Source organism: Nannospalax galili, unplaced genomic scaffold (assembly GCF_000622305.1).
Source record: "Nannospalax galili isolate Female #2095 unplaced genomic scaffold, S.galili_v1.0 scaffold1196, whole genome shotgun sequence".
Lineage (NCBI taxonomy): Eukaryota > Metazoa > Chordata > Mammalia > Rodentia > Spalacidae > Nannospalax > Nannospalax galili.
Window position 1 is genome coordinate 20,846 of NW_008337101.1, and position 14,160 is coordinate 35,005.

The following is a 14,160-nucleotide window of genomic DNA, read 5'->3' on the forward strand; positions in this document are numbered from 1 at the left end:
GAGCAAGCCTGTAAGCAGTGTTCCTCCATGGCCTGTGCTCCAGCTCCTGCCTCCAGGTTCCTGCCCTGAGTTCCTACCTTGGGCTCCCTGATGAACTGCGTGCGACCTGGGAGATGGAAGACAAATAAACCCTTTCCTCCCCAAGTTGGTACTGGTCAGAGTGTTTTGTCATAGCAATGAAGAACAAACTAAGACAGGTATACAGTGTGTTTTGTTCATTTTCTTCTTTCCTCCTAGTCCATCCCGCCGGACCCCTTCTTCCCCAGTCCTACTTCCAGGTCCTTTTTGTGTATGTGATCCACTGAGTTGATTTATTTATTTCAATTTTTAATTAAATATTTTGTGTGTGTGTGTGTGTGTGTGTGTGTGTGCGTGCACACGTGACACACAGCACATGTGGAAGACAGAGGGCAGCTGTGGGAGTCAGTTCTCTTCTTCCATCATGTGGATCCTGGGAAATTAAACTCAGGCTTGGGGAAAGGCCCTTTACCTGCTGAGCCATCTCACTGGTCCATGGCCCACAGAGCTTAATCAGGGTTGCTTGGATGAGTATTGGTGGGGGCTTATTTACTGGAACTTGTGTGGTGTTGTAGTGGCTATACCACTGAACATAATGACACCCCTCCCCCACCCACCATTAACTGCCAGTAGCTCCTTAGGGAGGGGTGGAGCCTCTTGTGCAGCTCCCCCAGCTAACGATGGACTGTTGACTGGCTCAGTCTAGTGCAGGTAGCCATAGCTGCTCTGAGTTCATGAATGCAGTGACCATGTCGTGTCCAGAAGACAGCATTTCACAGCCTCCTCCCCATCCTCCTGCTCTTCCATTCTTTCTGTGGCCTCTTCTCTGTGTTCCCTGAGCCTTGGAGGGTGTGGAGACATAGATGTCCCATTTAGGGTCATCATTTAACAGTCACTTATTCTCAACACTCTGACTAGTTTGCATGTGCGTTAACCACCAGCCACTGAAAACAGAAGTGTCTGACCAAGGCTGAGAACAACACTAATCCATAGGATGAACATAAATATTTAGAAAGAAGTTTGACAACCTCTTTCTCTTAGTGCCTGTGACCTCCCAACCATGGGTTTTGGACAAGGTTTAGAGTACTATACTTCTTTCTTGTCTTTTTATTGTTCTTCTTTCTTTGTTGAGGCAATGCTGGGATTACAGGCATGCACCAAAACACCCAGTTTCTGTGATGCTGCAGATCCAATTGCCTCTTGCAATTGAGGCAAGCCCTCTACCAACTGAGCTATAGTCCCAATCCTAGTTTGTGAAATTTGGCTTCTTAAAACAATGTCTAGCAAGGCAGGTGTGTAGCTCAGTGGTGAAGCCCTTATCTAGCATCTCCAGCAGAAAAAGAAATAACAGGGGAGAGGAGCCCCACAAATTATAGCGGCAACAAAAACCCAAACAACAAATTTACTGAGTCACAAATTTCATGCAATGTATTTTGATCATATTCAGACCCCTCCCCCATCTCCACTCTCACCTTACCACCTCCCTCCACCCCGTACATATTTTTTATACATTGAAAATATTCTCCTCACTATAGTAATAAACAGAATGGCATCAGAATCATCCCTTCATTCCCAACCCCAGCAACACCCCAGCAACACCGGATTCCTTCCTAGAGTTTATCCACCATGGCTTTTTTATCTACCTCTTTGGGTTCTGCTCCTTTGGCAGAACAGGAGCATCAAGTTCGCCTATTCTCCACTGAGTTCCCAGCATACCACATGACTGGTTAAATGACTCGGTGAATTGCTCTGGGTGTCATCTACTACTTAGGGGAAGTTTATTAGGAGAACCATTCAATAACCTTACAGGCTAGGAAGCTGTATTATTGGATGGTCACCTGATAGAAGTTACTGCTTCCACACAGGCAAGCACTTTTGCAGCCTAGGAAGGCCAGTAGTGTGTCACAGCTGCTTGTTTATAAACGGTCCTCAGTGGAATTGGAGTCTCTGAGTTATTCATTTCTGTGGATGGATGATATTCATATTTTTATTTATACAAATAATACTGTATAGTAAGAACATAAGTATTTCTATTTTATGAGGTTTCAGGTGAGTTTAATTTAATTCTTAGTCATCTGTGCTTATTTAGTAACGGTTACTCTTAATTTTTTCCCTTGAGTAGCTGTGGTCCTAGACATCATGACAGCCTTGGGCCATGGAGATGAGTCTGTCAGAGAGATCGTGAGAGAAGCTCTCCTGAGGAAGCATCATAAGACAGAGAAAAGATTCTCCAGCTGGGTTCTCCTGGTTCAGGCTTTTACAGATATGAGCAAGAAATATTTGGGCCTTTTCTTGTTTAAATGAAAATGTGACGTAAGTTGTGGTAAATAAGTTTTGCTGACACCTCTCCAACAGCATTTCATAATGTTACAATTAATACCTTTTAGAAGAAAGAGGATTCTACATAATTATATTTCTTTGCTCTTAGAATGTTATTTGTGAAATAGCCTTCTGCCTTTGTTTTGTTTTGAGATCCAGTTTCCCTGTGCAGAACAGGCTGGGCTGGAGCTGGGATCCTCCTGTCTCTGACTCCTGAGTGCTGGAACAACAGGCTTGTACCACCATACCTGTCATGATGTGCAGTGGTGCTCAGCTAGCTCACTTTGGACCATGGTAGCATCATTTGAGAAATCAGTGGGATTAAAAAAACAAAACAAGGAGCTGGATGTGGTGGTACATACCTTTAATTTCAGCACTTGGGAGACAGAGACAGGTGGATCTCTGAGTTCCAGATCAGCAGAGGCTACAAGAAGACCCTGTCTCAGAAAAGACTACCCCCCTAACACAAAACAAAACACAGAAAAAAATAAATACAAAACAAGGGGGCTGGAGAGATGGTTCAGCAGTTAGGAGCACTGGCTGCTCTTGCAGAGGATCTAGGTTCTATTTCCAGCACCCACATGGTGGCTAACAGTGGTCCATAACTCCAGCTCTAGGGGAATCTAACACCCTCTTCTGACCTCCTCACGCAGTGCATGACACGAGTGCACTTAAATGTATGCAGACAACACACTCACACATAAAATATAATAAAAAACAAAAAACAAGCAGTTTTTAAAATAGCACAAATTTCCTTTTATGTAATATTTAAACATAATCACTATTATTTATGGTAAATAATTTCTATTTTTTTGTTTGGATTCAAGGTTTCTTGTATAATTCGTTCAAGAGGCAAAAATTATGAGCTCTGAGTCCTGGGTAGAAGCCTTCATATGGGTATTGGACTTCTCCTGATGTTTTTTGGCACCAGAATATGTTATCTGTGTTGAGCATAAATGTGTTTTCGAGTTGGTTTCTGATACCATTGGTCTCTATTTCATTTGTGGATGCTCTTGATATCAGATCCCATCTTATACCTAAGATGGTCCAGATGTTCAGGCCTAGGGGCATAGACCTTTAATTCTAGCATTCAGGAGGCAGAGTCAGGTGGATCTCTGTGAAATCAAGGCCAGTCTGGTCTACAAAGGGAGTTCCAAGCCAATTGGGGCTACAAACATGATGTCTAAAAAGCAAAAAGCAAAAAAAAAAAACAACAACAACAACAAAAAAAACCCACCTGGAATTATTTCTATAGGCTTGAGACGTAGAAGCCCAGGCCCACCCCTCCAAGCAGTCTGCCTTCCTGTACTGCCTTCAGTTGCCTGATTCCAGAAGTTTGTAAGAGAGTTGTCTTTAGATTCCTCACCAGGGCTGACAATACTCTGCCATGTGTAGTTGACCTCATCTGCCACTCACTGATACTCTGTTCATTTTTGTCATTGATATACTAGTTACCTTTCTGTTGCAACAAAATACCATGGCCAAAGCAGCTTATGGAAGGGTTTATTTTGGCTTATAGCTCCAGAGGGATAAGAGTCCATCATGGCAGGGAGGCATGGCAGCAAGTGGCAGGCATGGTGGCAGGAGGTAAAAGATGGGAGCTCACATCTGCACTCTCCAAGAGCAAGCAGAACAGAAGGAGCAGAAGGCAAAGCTGTGAATCCTCAGAGTGACACTCTTCCCTCATCACGCCAACCTCCTAAAGGCTCCATGACTACCCGAATCACTGCACCGGCTATAAACCAAGTGTTCAGATATGTGAGCCCAAGGAGTACATTTCTCATTCAAACCATCACAAATGGCTCTTTCATTTTTGTGATTTCAATTGCTAGAACTAAAAGTTGTTTGGGTTTTGTTTGTTGGTTTGTTTGTTTGTTTAACAATTTCTAACCCATTTCCATTACAGCCATTGAATTTTTTATTTAAAAGCCAGGAGAAAGTAGGTTAAATCCCTATTTCAAGTGTTTTTTTTTTTCCTTACCATTGTTTTTGTTTTCAAGCTTTTCTAGTAAAATATATGTGTATAAAAAAATTTTTTTTGTCTTTTTGAAGCAGGGTCTCCCTGTAGCCCCAGCTGTCCTGGAACTCACTATGTAGACCAGGCTGGCCTTGAACTCACAGAGATCTGCCTGCCTCTGCCTCCCAAGTGCTGGGACTACAGGCGTGCGCCACCATGCCCGGCAATGTGTATAAATTTATAATTTGCACATTCTTTAATTTTTTTGTAAATTTAAAATTGTGATTTATCGTGTGTGTTTGTGTATGCACACACACCAAGGTGCATGTGTGGAGGTCAAAGTACCACTGTGGGACTCCGCCATTCACCTTTGGGTTGTGGGGATCAACCTCAGGTCATCAAACCCGAGACAAAGTGCCTTTTCAACTGAGACATCTCATCAGTTCCCATTTTAAAATTCTAAGTGCAGTACTCAGTAGTAGTAGGTACATTCCTAATGTCATGTAACCATTACTTCTTTCTTCTCCAAACTTTTATTTTAATTTTCCTTCCCTTTTCTTTATTTTATTTTTAGGCATGGTTTTCATACATAGTCCAGGCTGGCCTAGAACCCTTGACATTGTGCTTTGTTCTTAAGGCCTGAAGTTATAGGTGTGTGCTACTATACCAGAAAACTTTTCATTATTTCCAAACAGGAAGTCTGTAACCAGCAACTGTGCTTAGTTTGTGATGACAGAAGTGGACTGGGGAGATGGGTGAGTGGGCAAATGTACCTGCTCTCAAGCCTGCCCATCTGAATTCTGTCCCTGGGACACGGTGGGGGGAGAAAATTGACTCTAGTAAGTTGACCTCCACATGAATGCCATAGCATGTATGTATGTATACACATACACACACACAAATAATTTTTTAAATTAAAATGAGAAATAACATCAAATTATTATTTATCAGTAGGCCTGATCATGTATGTTTTCTTCTTTCTAGCAACATTTTATAGTGTGGTAAACTACTTAAAAACAATTCTTGGGGCTGGAGAGATGGCTCAGTGGTTAAGAGCACTGGTTGTTCTTGCAGAAGGCCCGGGTTTGAATCCCAGCACCCACATGGCAGCTAACAACTGTCCTAACTCCAGTTCCAGGGGATCTGAGAGCCTCTTCTGTCCTCCACGGGCATTGCATGACATGGGTGCACTTACCTACATGCAGGCAATATACGCATACACATAAAGTAAAAGTAGTAAAATATTTTAAAAATAATAATAAATAAAATTTTAAAAAAATTTCTTGCATCCTGGGGACTAACACAACCTTTTTAATGACTGTGATATTCTGCCCATTTTATGTACTATTTTGTTAAGGATTTATGTATGAATATTATTACAGAACAATTCATTGTGATTTTTCTTTTCTTACTGTCACTGTCTGGCTTCTTATCAGGGTGAAGGTGATTTCATGGAATGAATGAAAAAATTCTATTCAGTTCTTTGGAAGTCTGTGAAGAATTGCTAACTCTTCTTTAATTTTTTTAAAATTATTTTTATTTTATGTGAATGCACCCGTGTCGTGCCATGCTGCGGAGGTCAGAAGAGGGCGTCCGATTCCCCTAGAACTGGAGTTAAGGACAGTTCATAGGTGTCATGTGGGTGCTTGGAATCAAACCCCGGTCCTCTGAAAGAGCAGTCAGTGCTCTTAACCACTGAGCCATCTCTCCAGTTGTGCGTGTGTGTGTGTGTGTGTGTGTGTGTGTCCCCTCCACTAACTCTTCTTAAATATGTGATAAGTTTTATTTATGAAAACACATGGTGATGACCTTTTATCCTTGTGGGTTTTTATTATGAATTCCATCTTCTTAATGTTTTATTTCTTTTTTAATATTTGATTTGTTTGTTTTGTGTATGAGTGTACTGCCTGCATGTAAGTGCACCCATGTCGTACAATGCCTGAGGATATCGGAAGAGGGTGTAAGATCCCCTGGAACTGGAGTTACTGACTGTTGTTAGTTGCCATGTGGGTGCTCGGAATGGAACCCAGGTCCTCTGTAAGAGTAGCCAGTGCTCTTAACCACTGAGCCATCCATCTCTCCAGCACCTCAGTGTTATAGTTCTAACCAGATTTTCTATTTTCATTCAGTTTTAGTAGATGGTGTATTTATCAAATTCTTTTCACTTTACCTAGGTTATCCAGTTTGCTCTTCTTCTAACCCATTCTATTTCTGTACAATTGGTAATGTGATAGAATGTAAAGGCATCTAAGAGCCGCTGATAATGAAGCCCTTTGGACCCTGAAAAGTCCCAAGAAATGAGGTAAATAGGAATCTTCCCAGCCCTCTGTGGTTACCCAGGATTGAAGTCTTTGTTTTCCTGAACTGCCACATTCTGTAACCGTTGCAACCATTTGTGACCTGTAAACCACTTATTACATATATGCTATTTGCATTTTGCTTGCATTCCTCACATATGAATTGAATATAAATGTTCCCAAAAACTTGAACTGGGAGCTAACACCTAGATCACCCCATTTGCACCATTATGGAGCGATCTGGGTGTCAGGCCACCAGGTGACTAAAACTCGCTCTCTTTCACCTGACTTAGCCCCTGGTCTCTTGACTCTAGGAGGGTTCTGTAATGGTAATAATATATTTGTTTGGGGCGTATTGGAGTACTTCTATCTGAGTGGTTTTTCCTTGCGGTCCTGAACTTCATTATAAGCAAGCTACTGAGCCATTTTTAATGTTTTCATTTGAGACATCTCCAGGTTGACCTTGCATGCTTTCTGCAGCACTGCTAGGACTTGACCTTGCACCTCCGCCTTCCCGGTACTGGGATTACAGTGCTGCACCACCACATCCAACTCTACTTTCTTTTCTGAAATTAGCTATTTGAATCTCTTTTCTTTTTAAAATTCAAAATAGCTAAGACTATGCTAATTATGTTTATCTTTAACATTTGCTATCATCAGTGTCCTTTTTTCCAAACACGTATTTGATGGATGTTCTGTTTCATTTCTATTTCTTTCTAAGCTTCAGTTTTCCATACACTAATAATTTTATTTTTGGCATGTTTTTTAGAGTTCTTGTTGTAAAGACGTAAGTTTTACGAAGCTCAGAAGGTACCTGCCTGTACCTTCTCAGTGATGTTATCATGGGCTTGGGCTTGGTGTTTTTTTTATTGTTATTATTTTATTTTGGCTGACACTGTGCAACCTGAGAGATAAAGTGTGAGCAATCCCAGGTGTGCTTTACTGAAATTCCTGATCCCTGGACGCCAGGTTCTATGGTCTCAGACCTGGCGTGTGTTGGAAGCCCTTCCAACCTGGAGGCAAGGACAACACTCCTTTAGACATAACTGACTTGTAAACTAGCTACACCTTGCCCTATAGGAAGAACGGGAGGCGCCTGCTGAATGGAAGAAGGCTGGCGCTTCGAGAGGCCAGAAACAAGTTCTGCTTCTATGCAAATCTCCTGGGAACTCCGCCGCCTAAGCACTGGAGGTAAAAGCCAGGGTTGGGAGAGGATGCGCAGCTCTATTCATCCCTAAGGACCCTGCACCTGTCGCTCAGCACTTGCTAGCCAATCAGAACCTCCGAGAGCCTGGCCAATCAGGAGAGGCCGCTAGGAGGGAGGCGGGGATTCCTTTCCTCTGGCAGCCGTTTCCGTGAGAGCCAGCCCCGGGGCCGGGAGGTCCACCGTGAGTGCAGCAGCTCGAAGCGGTGAAGCGAGCGGCCGGAGCCGGAACCTGGAAGCCGGAAGCCGGCCATGGTGAACGTCAGACCGGCTGTACCCAGACAGGAGCAGCTGCCGCTGGAGCCGCCGGAACGGGCTGGCATGCCGCCGCTGATCGTCCCCCGAACTTGCGGCAGGGTGGTGAGACCTGACCCTCCCGACCCTCCCGACCCCACCCCCGGTGCAGCCGAGGCGCCCGGCTTCCCCAGTGCTGCAGGGGAGCGTCTGTGTAGGTTACGTTGTTGTTGGCCACGTAGCTGCGGGTCCTTCCCCGGGAAGGGTCCACACTGTCCCTGGGGTGACGTGGACCTGCGCTCCGCAGCCTCTGGGCAGCTCCGCCCGGCGGGCCCAGCACTGCCCGGAGCTTCCCGGTCGGTTACGTCACTGTTAGGCGTGCGCCCCCAGGTCCTGCTTGGGAAAGGACTGGAATAGGGATGTGGTTCGGTAGCGTGTATCCCTGACAGGCTCTGCCGTGGAGCGTAAACCCTGACACCTGTCACCCGCCTTCGCGAGGGTCAGCTCCTCTGGGACGTTCCCACGGTTAGGTTAGAATGCACTTTGGGTCAGTTCTGTGAAAGTTGTGTGAAAGTTGTAAATTCTGTAATTACTTATCTATGCGTGGGTGCCCATGAAGCCTAGTAGCGTTTGTGAGAACATCATGGTCTCTTCATCGAGTTTCCTCTGCTCTTTTGTCAAAATTAAAGTAACTACATTTTTGTGATTTCATTTCTGGTTTTCCTGTTTTGTTGATTTGTGTATTCTTTCCCAAATTGCACTCTATCTTGTTCATTTCATTTTTTAAGAAAATTGTAGTCACATAGTATCAATATGTTGTGCAGTAGTGTTTTCAGTGTTATTTTCTTTCCCCTTACAATATTACTTTACAAACAGTTCTGTTACTATTCATTACATTTTTTTTTTTTTTTTGGATTTTCATTGGAATTATGTTGATTCTCCTGCTTAGCTTCAGCTGTAACTTGACAAGACTCGGAATCATGTGAGGGAGGCTGAATTGAGGGATTGCCTAGATCATATTGACTTGAACCTCCTATGTGGGGAATTGTCTTGATTGTTGGTTGATGTGGGAGGACCTAGCCCACTGTGGGTTGCACTATCCCTAGGCTTGTGGGCTTGGGCTGTATAAGGAAGTGAGCTAAGTGGGCCAATGAGCAGGTCAGTGTTCCTCCAACCAAGTAGTCCAAAAGCATAGAATGCCACATGAAAAGATCACCACAGCAACACCTCACTCTCAGTGCCTATTTCTGTTCTAGTTGTTTTTCTATTGTGATAAAACACTGACCAACAGCAACTTCAGAGAGGAAAGGGTTTATTTTGGCATGTGGTTCTAGAGTGATGGAGTCTATTATGTTAATGTAGTAGTTTGAAGTAAGAAATGTCCCCCATAGGCTCAAGTATTGAACACTTGATCCCCATTTAGTGGCACTGCTCGGGTAGGTCATGGAATTTTAGGTGGTGTAGCCTTGTTGGAGTAAGACTTTGGATGAGTATAGCCAATGTGCTCTCTGTGTTTGTAGTAGAAGATGTGATCAGTGAGCTTCCTGCTCTGGCCACCTGCTACCATTTCTTTCTCCCCTCTGGAACCACCATCTAAAATGATCTCTTTTTTCCATGAGTCTCTTTTGGTCATGGTGTTCTATCACAGAAACAAAAAGTGACTGACACAGAAGTTGTTATCAGGACAATAGGAATGGTACCAGTTCTGCTGTGAAGAACCAGACCACGTTATATGAAATGAAAGACTTTGGAACTTTAGACTGAAAAAAACGGTTGAATGCTGTAAGTTTAGTGGGCCATTCAATAGGAGCCTGGAAGGCGATAGTACCGAGAGTGATGTGGACAGTAGCCTGGCTTATGAGATTTTGTGGGGATTGATATTAGCAACTGCACTAGAGGCCATTTGTGTGATATTTTGGCAAAGAATCATGCCGCCTTTTCCCTTAGTCCTCTGAACTTGCTTGGGTCTACATTAAAAAGTAATGTGCTCATTTCTTGGTGGAGGAAATTTCAGAACAGCATAATGTCTAGTCTCTGGTTGTTATTACTAAGAAATCTTTTGCATGTCCAGTGAAAGTGGGGCAGAAAGAACTACAAAATGTAGTTTAGAGAGAAAAAAAGCATTAGGAAGCTTAGTGTTGCAGCCAAGGAGAATGCTAAAAGAGAAGCTGCAATTATTCAAGTGGTTAAACCCTCAAGAGAGACCTCCAGTTCCGCAGTGCAACAATGGGAAGCATGCCCTTCGGGCAAAACCCCACCAGCTAAGCATCCTACTTCTGACCAGAGAAAGCCTGTCTACAAAAGCTGCTTCTAATGTGGTCTAAAGGAGTGAGGGTCCATCCCAAGCTGCCAGGCTACTTGGCAGTGTTGTCCTTGTACTGGGAAAGATGTATGAGTTAGGGGCACATCAGGGCACGTTTTCCTATTCTAGTTCAGAGAGTCTTGCCTTTAATGGTACTAATCTCTTCAAGAATTACAGCCTCTTTTTCAACACGTCTTGAGGGCTTCCTTAAGCTTCCTAGTGCTCTCTTTTCCTGTCCGAAGTGTACTCTTTTTTTTTTTTTTTTTTTTTTTTTTAAACCAAATCCTTTTATTTTGGACCTGATAAAAGTAATCAGTAATAATAATCCCACAGATTCAATGTTATGCTGTCAGGAAATAGTCCATGTATTAGTCACTTACTGTTGCTCTGATAAAATACCACAACCAAAAGCAAATTACAGAAGAAAAAGTTTATTTTGGCCTACGTTTCCAGGGGGGAGTCCATAATGGCAAAGAAGGCAGGACAACAAATGGCTAGAGCTGGAAGCTGCCTGCTCACATCACATCGGCACATCAGGAAGCAGAGTGAACTGTAAGTGGGGTAAAGCAGTCACCACTCAAAGCCTGCCCACAGTGACATACGTTAGTAATGCTGCACTCCTTAACGGTTCCAGAGTCTCCTCAAACAGTGTTACAAAGTGTTCAAATTTCTGAGCCTATGAGGGACATTTATCATTCAAATCACTACAGTCCATTACTTTTTAATTCAGAGCACAAGTTCTCAGGACATCAGCAGAATGCAGCCAGATTCTAGGCCAAAGTATCACACAAATGGCCTTTAGTCCAAGTGCTAATAGAGTCCTTGTTCCCTTGTGAAGCCTCATGAGGTATGCCTCTACTCTCTGCTTTTTCTCAGCGGTACTGTCTTCCAGGTTTCCCCTAGAACAGTCCATTATACACTGCTTACAGTAATCAAAGTCTTTTCCAGCCCTAAGTTCCAGAGTCTTGTACATAATACTCTAAAGGCATAAAAGCCACATGGTCGGGTTCATTATAGCAATAGACCACTCCCAGTACTAATTTCTGTGCTAGTTTGCTTTCTTGTTGCTATGAAAAACTGCATGACCAACAGCCACTTGGAGAGGAAAATTTATTTGGCTTGTATTTTCAGGTAACAATTCATCATTGAGGTAAGTTAGGGTCATGAAGTAAAGCAGAAGCCATGGAAGATTGCTGTTTACTGGGTCACTTGCTGGCTTGATTACCTAGCTTCCTGGACCTAGAGATAGTGCCACCCACAGTGGGTGGACCCTCCCACATCAATCTAGAACCTAGACAGTCTCTCACAGACTTGACTACAGACCAATCTAATTTAGACAGTTCCTTGGTTTAGAGCCCCTGACATTACTTTAGGCGTTGTCAAGCTGATAGCTAAGGCTAACTAGGACATTGACTCTGTATTGACGTGAGAGCTGCCATATAAACACATCCAATAATTCACATCCAATAATTCATTGCTAACATACAGGAAAATGATAGAATTTTGTGTATTGGGCTGGAGAGATGGCTCAGCTCTTGCAGAGGACCCAGGTTTGATTCCCAGCACCCACATGGCAGCTACAAATTGTCCTTAACTCCAGTTCCAGGGGAATCCAAAGCCCTCTTCTGACCTCCGTGTACGACACGGGTGCACTCACATACAAGCAGGCAATACACAAATACACATAAAATAAAAAGAATTTTGTGTATTAATCTTACACAACTTTGATGTATTATTTAATGTCTTTACTTTTTATTGATTCTTGAGATTTACAATCAGCAAAAACAATCTTATTATTAGTAGTAGTGGTATTCATATTTATACACACACACACACACACAAATTTTGTTTTTTTGAGAAGGGATCTCACTATGTAGCTCTGGCTAGCCTGGAACTCGCTATTTAGACTAGGCTAGCTTTGAACTCGCAGAGATCCATCCACCTGTCTCTGTCTCCAGAGTGCTGGGATTCAAAGGCTATTTCATCCTGCCTGGACAATGTTATTTTTGTCTTACAATTTCAATAACTTCCTCCTACCCTTTTCTTTCAATATAATTATTTTGAATCATTTTGAAAATTTTTGTGCATATAAGTGTTTTGCCAGCATGTATGTATGTGTACCACATGCATCCATCATCCATGAAGGCCAGGAGAGACTTTCAGATCCTGTAGAACTGGCGTTAAGGAAGGTTGTTAGCTGTTATACATGTGTGCTTGCACATGCGCACTAATAATTAAGCCCAGGACCTCTTCAAGGGCAGTCATCACTGAACCACTGAGCCATCTCCAGCCCGATCATAATCATTATTTTTGTAATTATTAATATAATTGTACGATTTTTATTATTGAACTTGTTGATATGGTGAAATTTGTTGTTTGTGTGTTTTTTTGTGTGTGTTGTTTGATTGTTTTTAGGTGTTGGTCTCAATGGTGTGACAAAATGCCTGGCATGTAACAAGAGAGGGAGAAGTAGTTTATTTTAGTAACAGTTTGAAAGGATACAGGTCGTCTTGTTAGTGATGGATGGTTCAGAAGTGAGCTGGTCACATTGTATCCACAGTCAGGAAGCAGAGCCTGAGCAGGATTGTGGCTGGGCTATATCTTACCAAGGTCTGGGGGCTCTACCTCCTAAGGGCTCTAAAACCTTCACAAGGATCACCACCAGCTGGGGATTATTGAAACACATGAACCCATGCAGGCTATTTCACTTTCAAATCATAGCAGCCACAATGGTCATTAGGAATTGGTCTTTAGATGTCTTTTTTTGCCCCGGGGGGGGAGTCTTTTTTGAAACGGTCTCCCTTTAGCACCAGCTGGCCTGGAACTCCCTATGTAGACCAGGTTGGCCTGGAACTCACAGAGATCCCACCTGCCTCTGCCTACCGAGTGCTGGGATTAAAGGCTTGTGCCCCCACACCCTGCTTTTGGATGCCTTTTTAAAGTTTTGTTTGTCTCTAGGGGTCAGGAAGCAAATTATCATGCCCTGATTGCTAAATTATAGAAATTTTATTTTTGACCTTTTTGACCTCATATTTGAAATCTCTTAATTGAAGTTAGGGAGGACATTACATTATTGTTCACAAGATGTTGACAATTGTAGGACAGTTGTTATTCCAAATTAGTTTGGAGAAAGTTGTTTATGATTACTAAAGCATCTCTTTGACATTCATGGGATTATTTTAAGTAAATGTAATTGAAGAGGTAACAGTTTAGTGACTCTTACTTATTCTTTTCTTCCTGTCTTTATGCTTTTGTTCCTGCTTCCTTCTCTCCAGAGCTAAGATTCTTGATATGTATGTATATATTTTCTGGCTTCAAACTCCTGAGAAACATTAGTCATCTTTTTAGTTCTTGGATTCTCAATTGACACTACTGAATGAAAATTCATGGAAATTCAAAAATCATTTTGTTAGAAGTATTATGTATCGATCAAATATATTTGCTACTCCACTAAACATGGCCTGGAGTAACCTGCATTCAGGCTTCTAAATACCTCTTCTGGTTGTTACCACACAGGATATGCACAAACCCCGTTTAGTAAGATATGACTTTTGTAAAAGAGTGTCTACCAGGAAAGCTAATTAGATGTATGGCCCACAGTGCTTTAGAGGGCTGATCTTCTACATATCTCTGTGATTATAGAAAAGATTAAGACTTTCAGAAGGATCAGAGATGTTCAGACAGTGGCATAACATTTCCAAAAGGCATTTAGGCAGAGTAAATTACTCTTATCATTTATTTTCATGGGGTCTCTCCCAGAATCTTATATTCTTTCATGCCAGCAAAGCTTAAATGTTATGAGCTGGAATTTCCTATATATATATATATA

General features: G+C 42.5%; 1 protein-coding gene across 6 annotated transcripts in view; it reads left to right on the plus strand.

Annotated features, from left to right (window-relative positions):
* Positions 1-14,160, plus strand: part of LOC103733293 (zinc finger protein 791) — a 35,440-nt gene that overhangs the window by 15,095 nt on the left and 6,185 nt on the right. Inside the window, exons 1-2 of one of the 6 annotated variants that reach the window (XM_029563109.1) lie at positions 7,742-8,155; positions 10,785-10,883. The exons of 1 other annotated variant lie outside the window; for it this stretch is intronic. Coding sequence is in view for 2 of the 5 variants with exons in the window: in XM_008832100.3 (XP_008830322.2) it covers positions 8,048-8,155 (108 nt within the window). In the remaining 3 variants the exon portion in view is untranslated. Of the gene's footprint in view, positions 1-7,737; positions 8,244-10,784; positions 10,884-14,160 lie in introns of those variants that run through there. 4 more of the 6 variants (XM_029563110.1, XM_029563107.1, XM_029563108.1 and 1 more) reach the window with 4 other exon arrangements.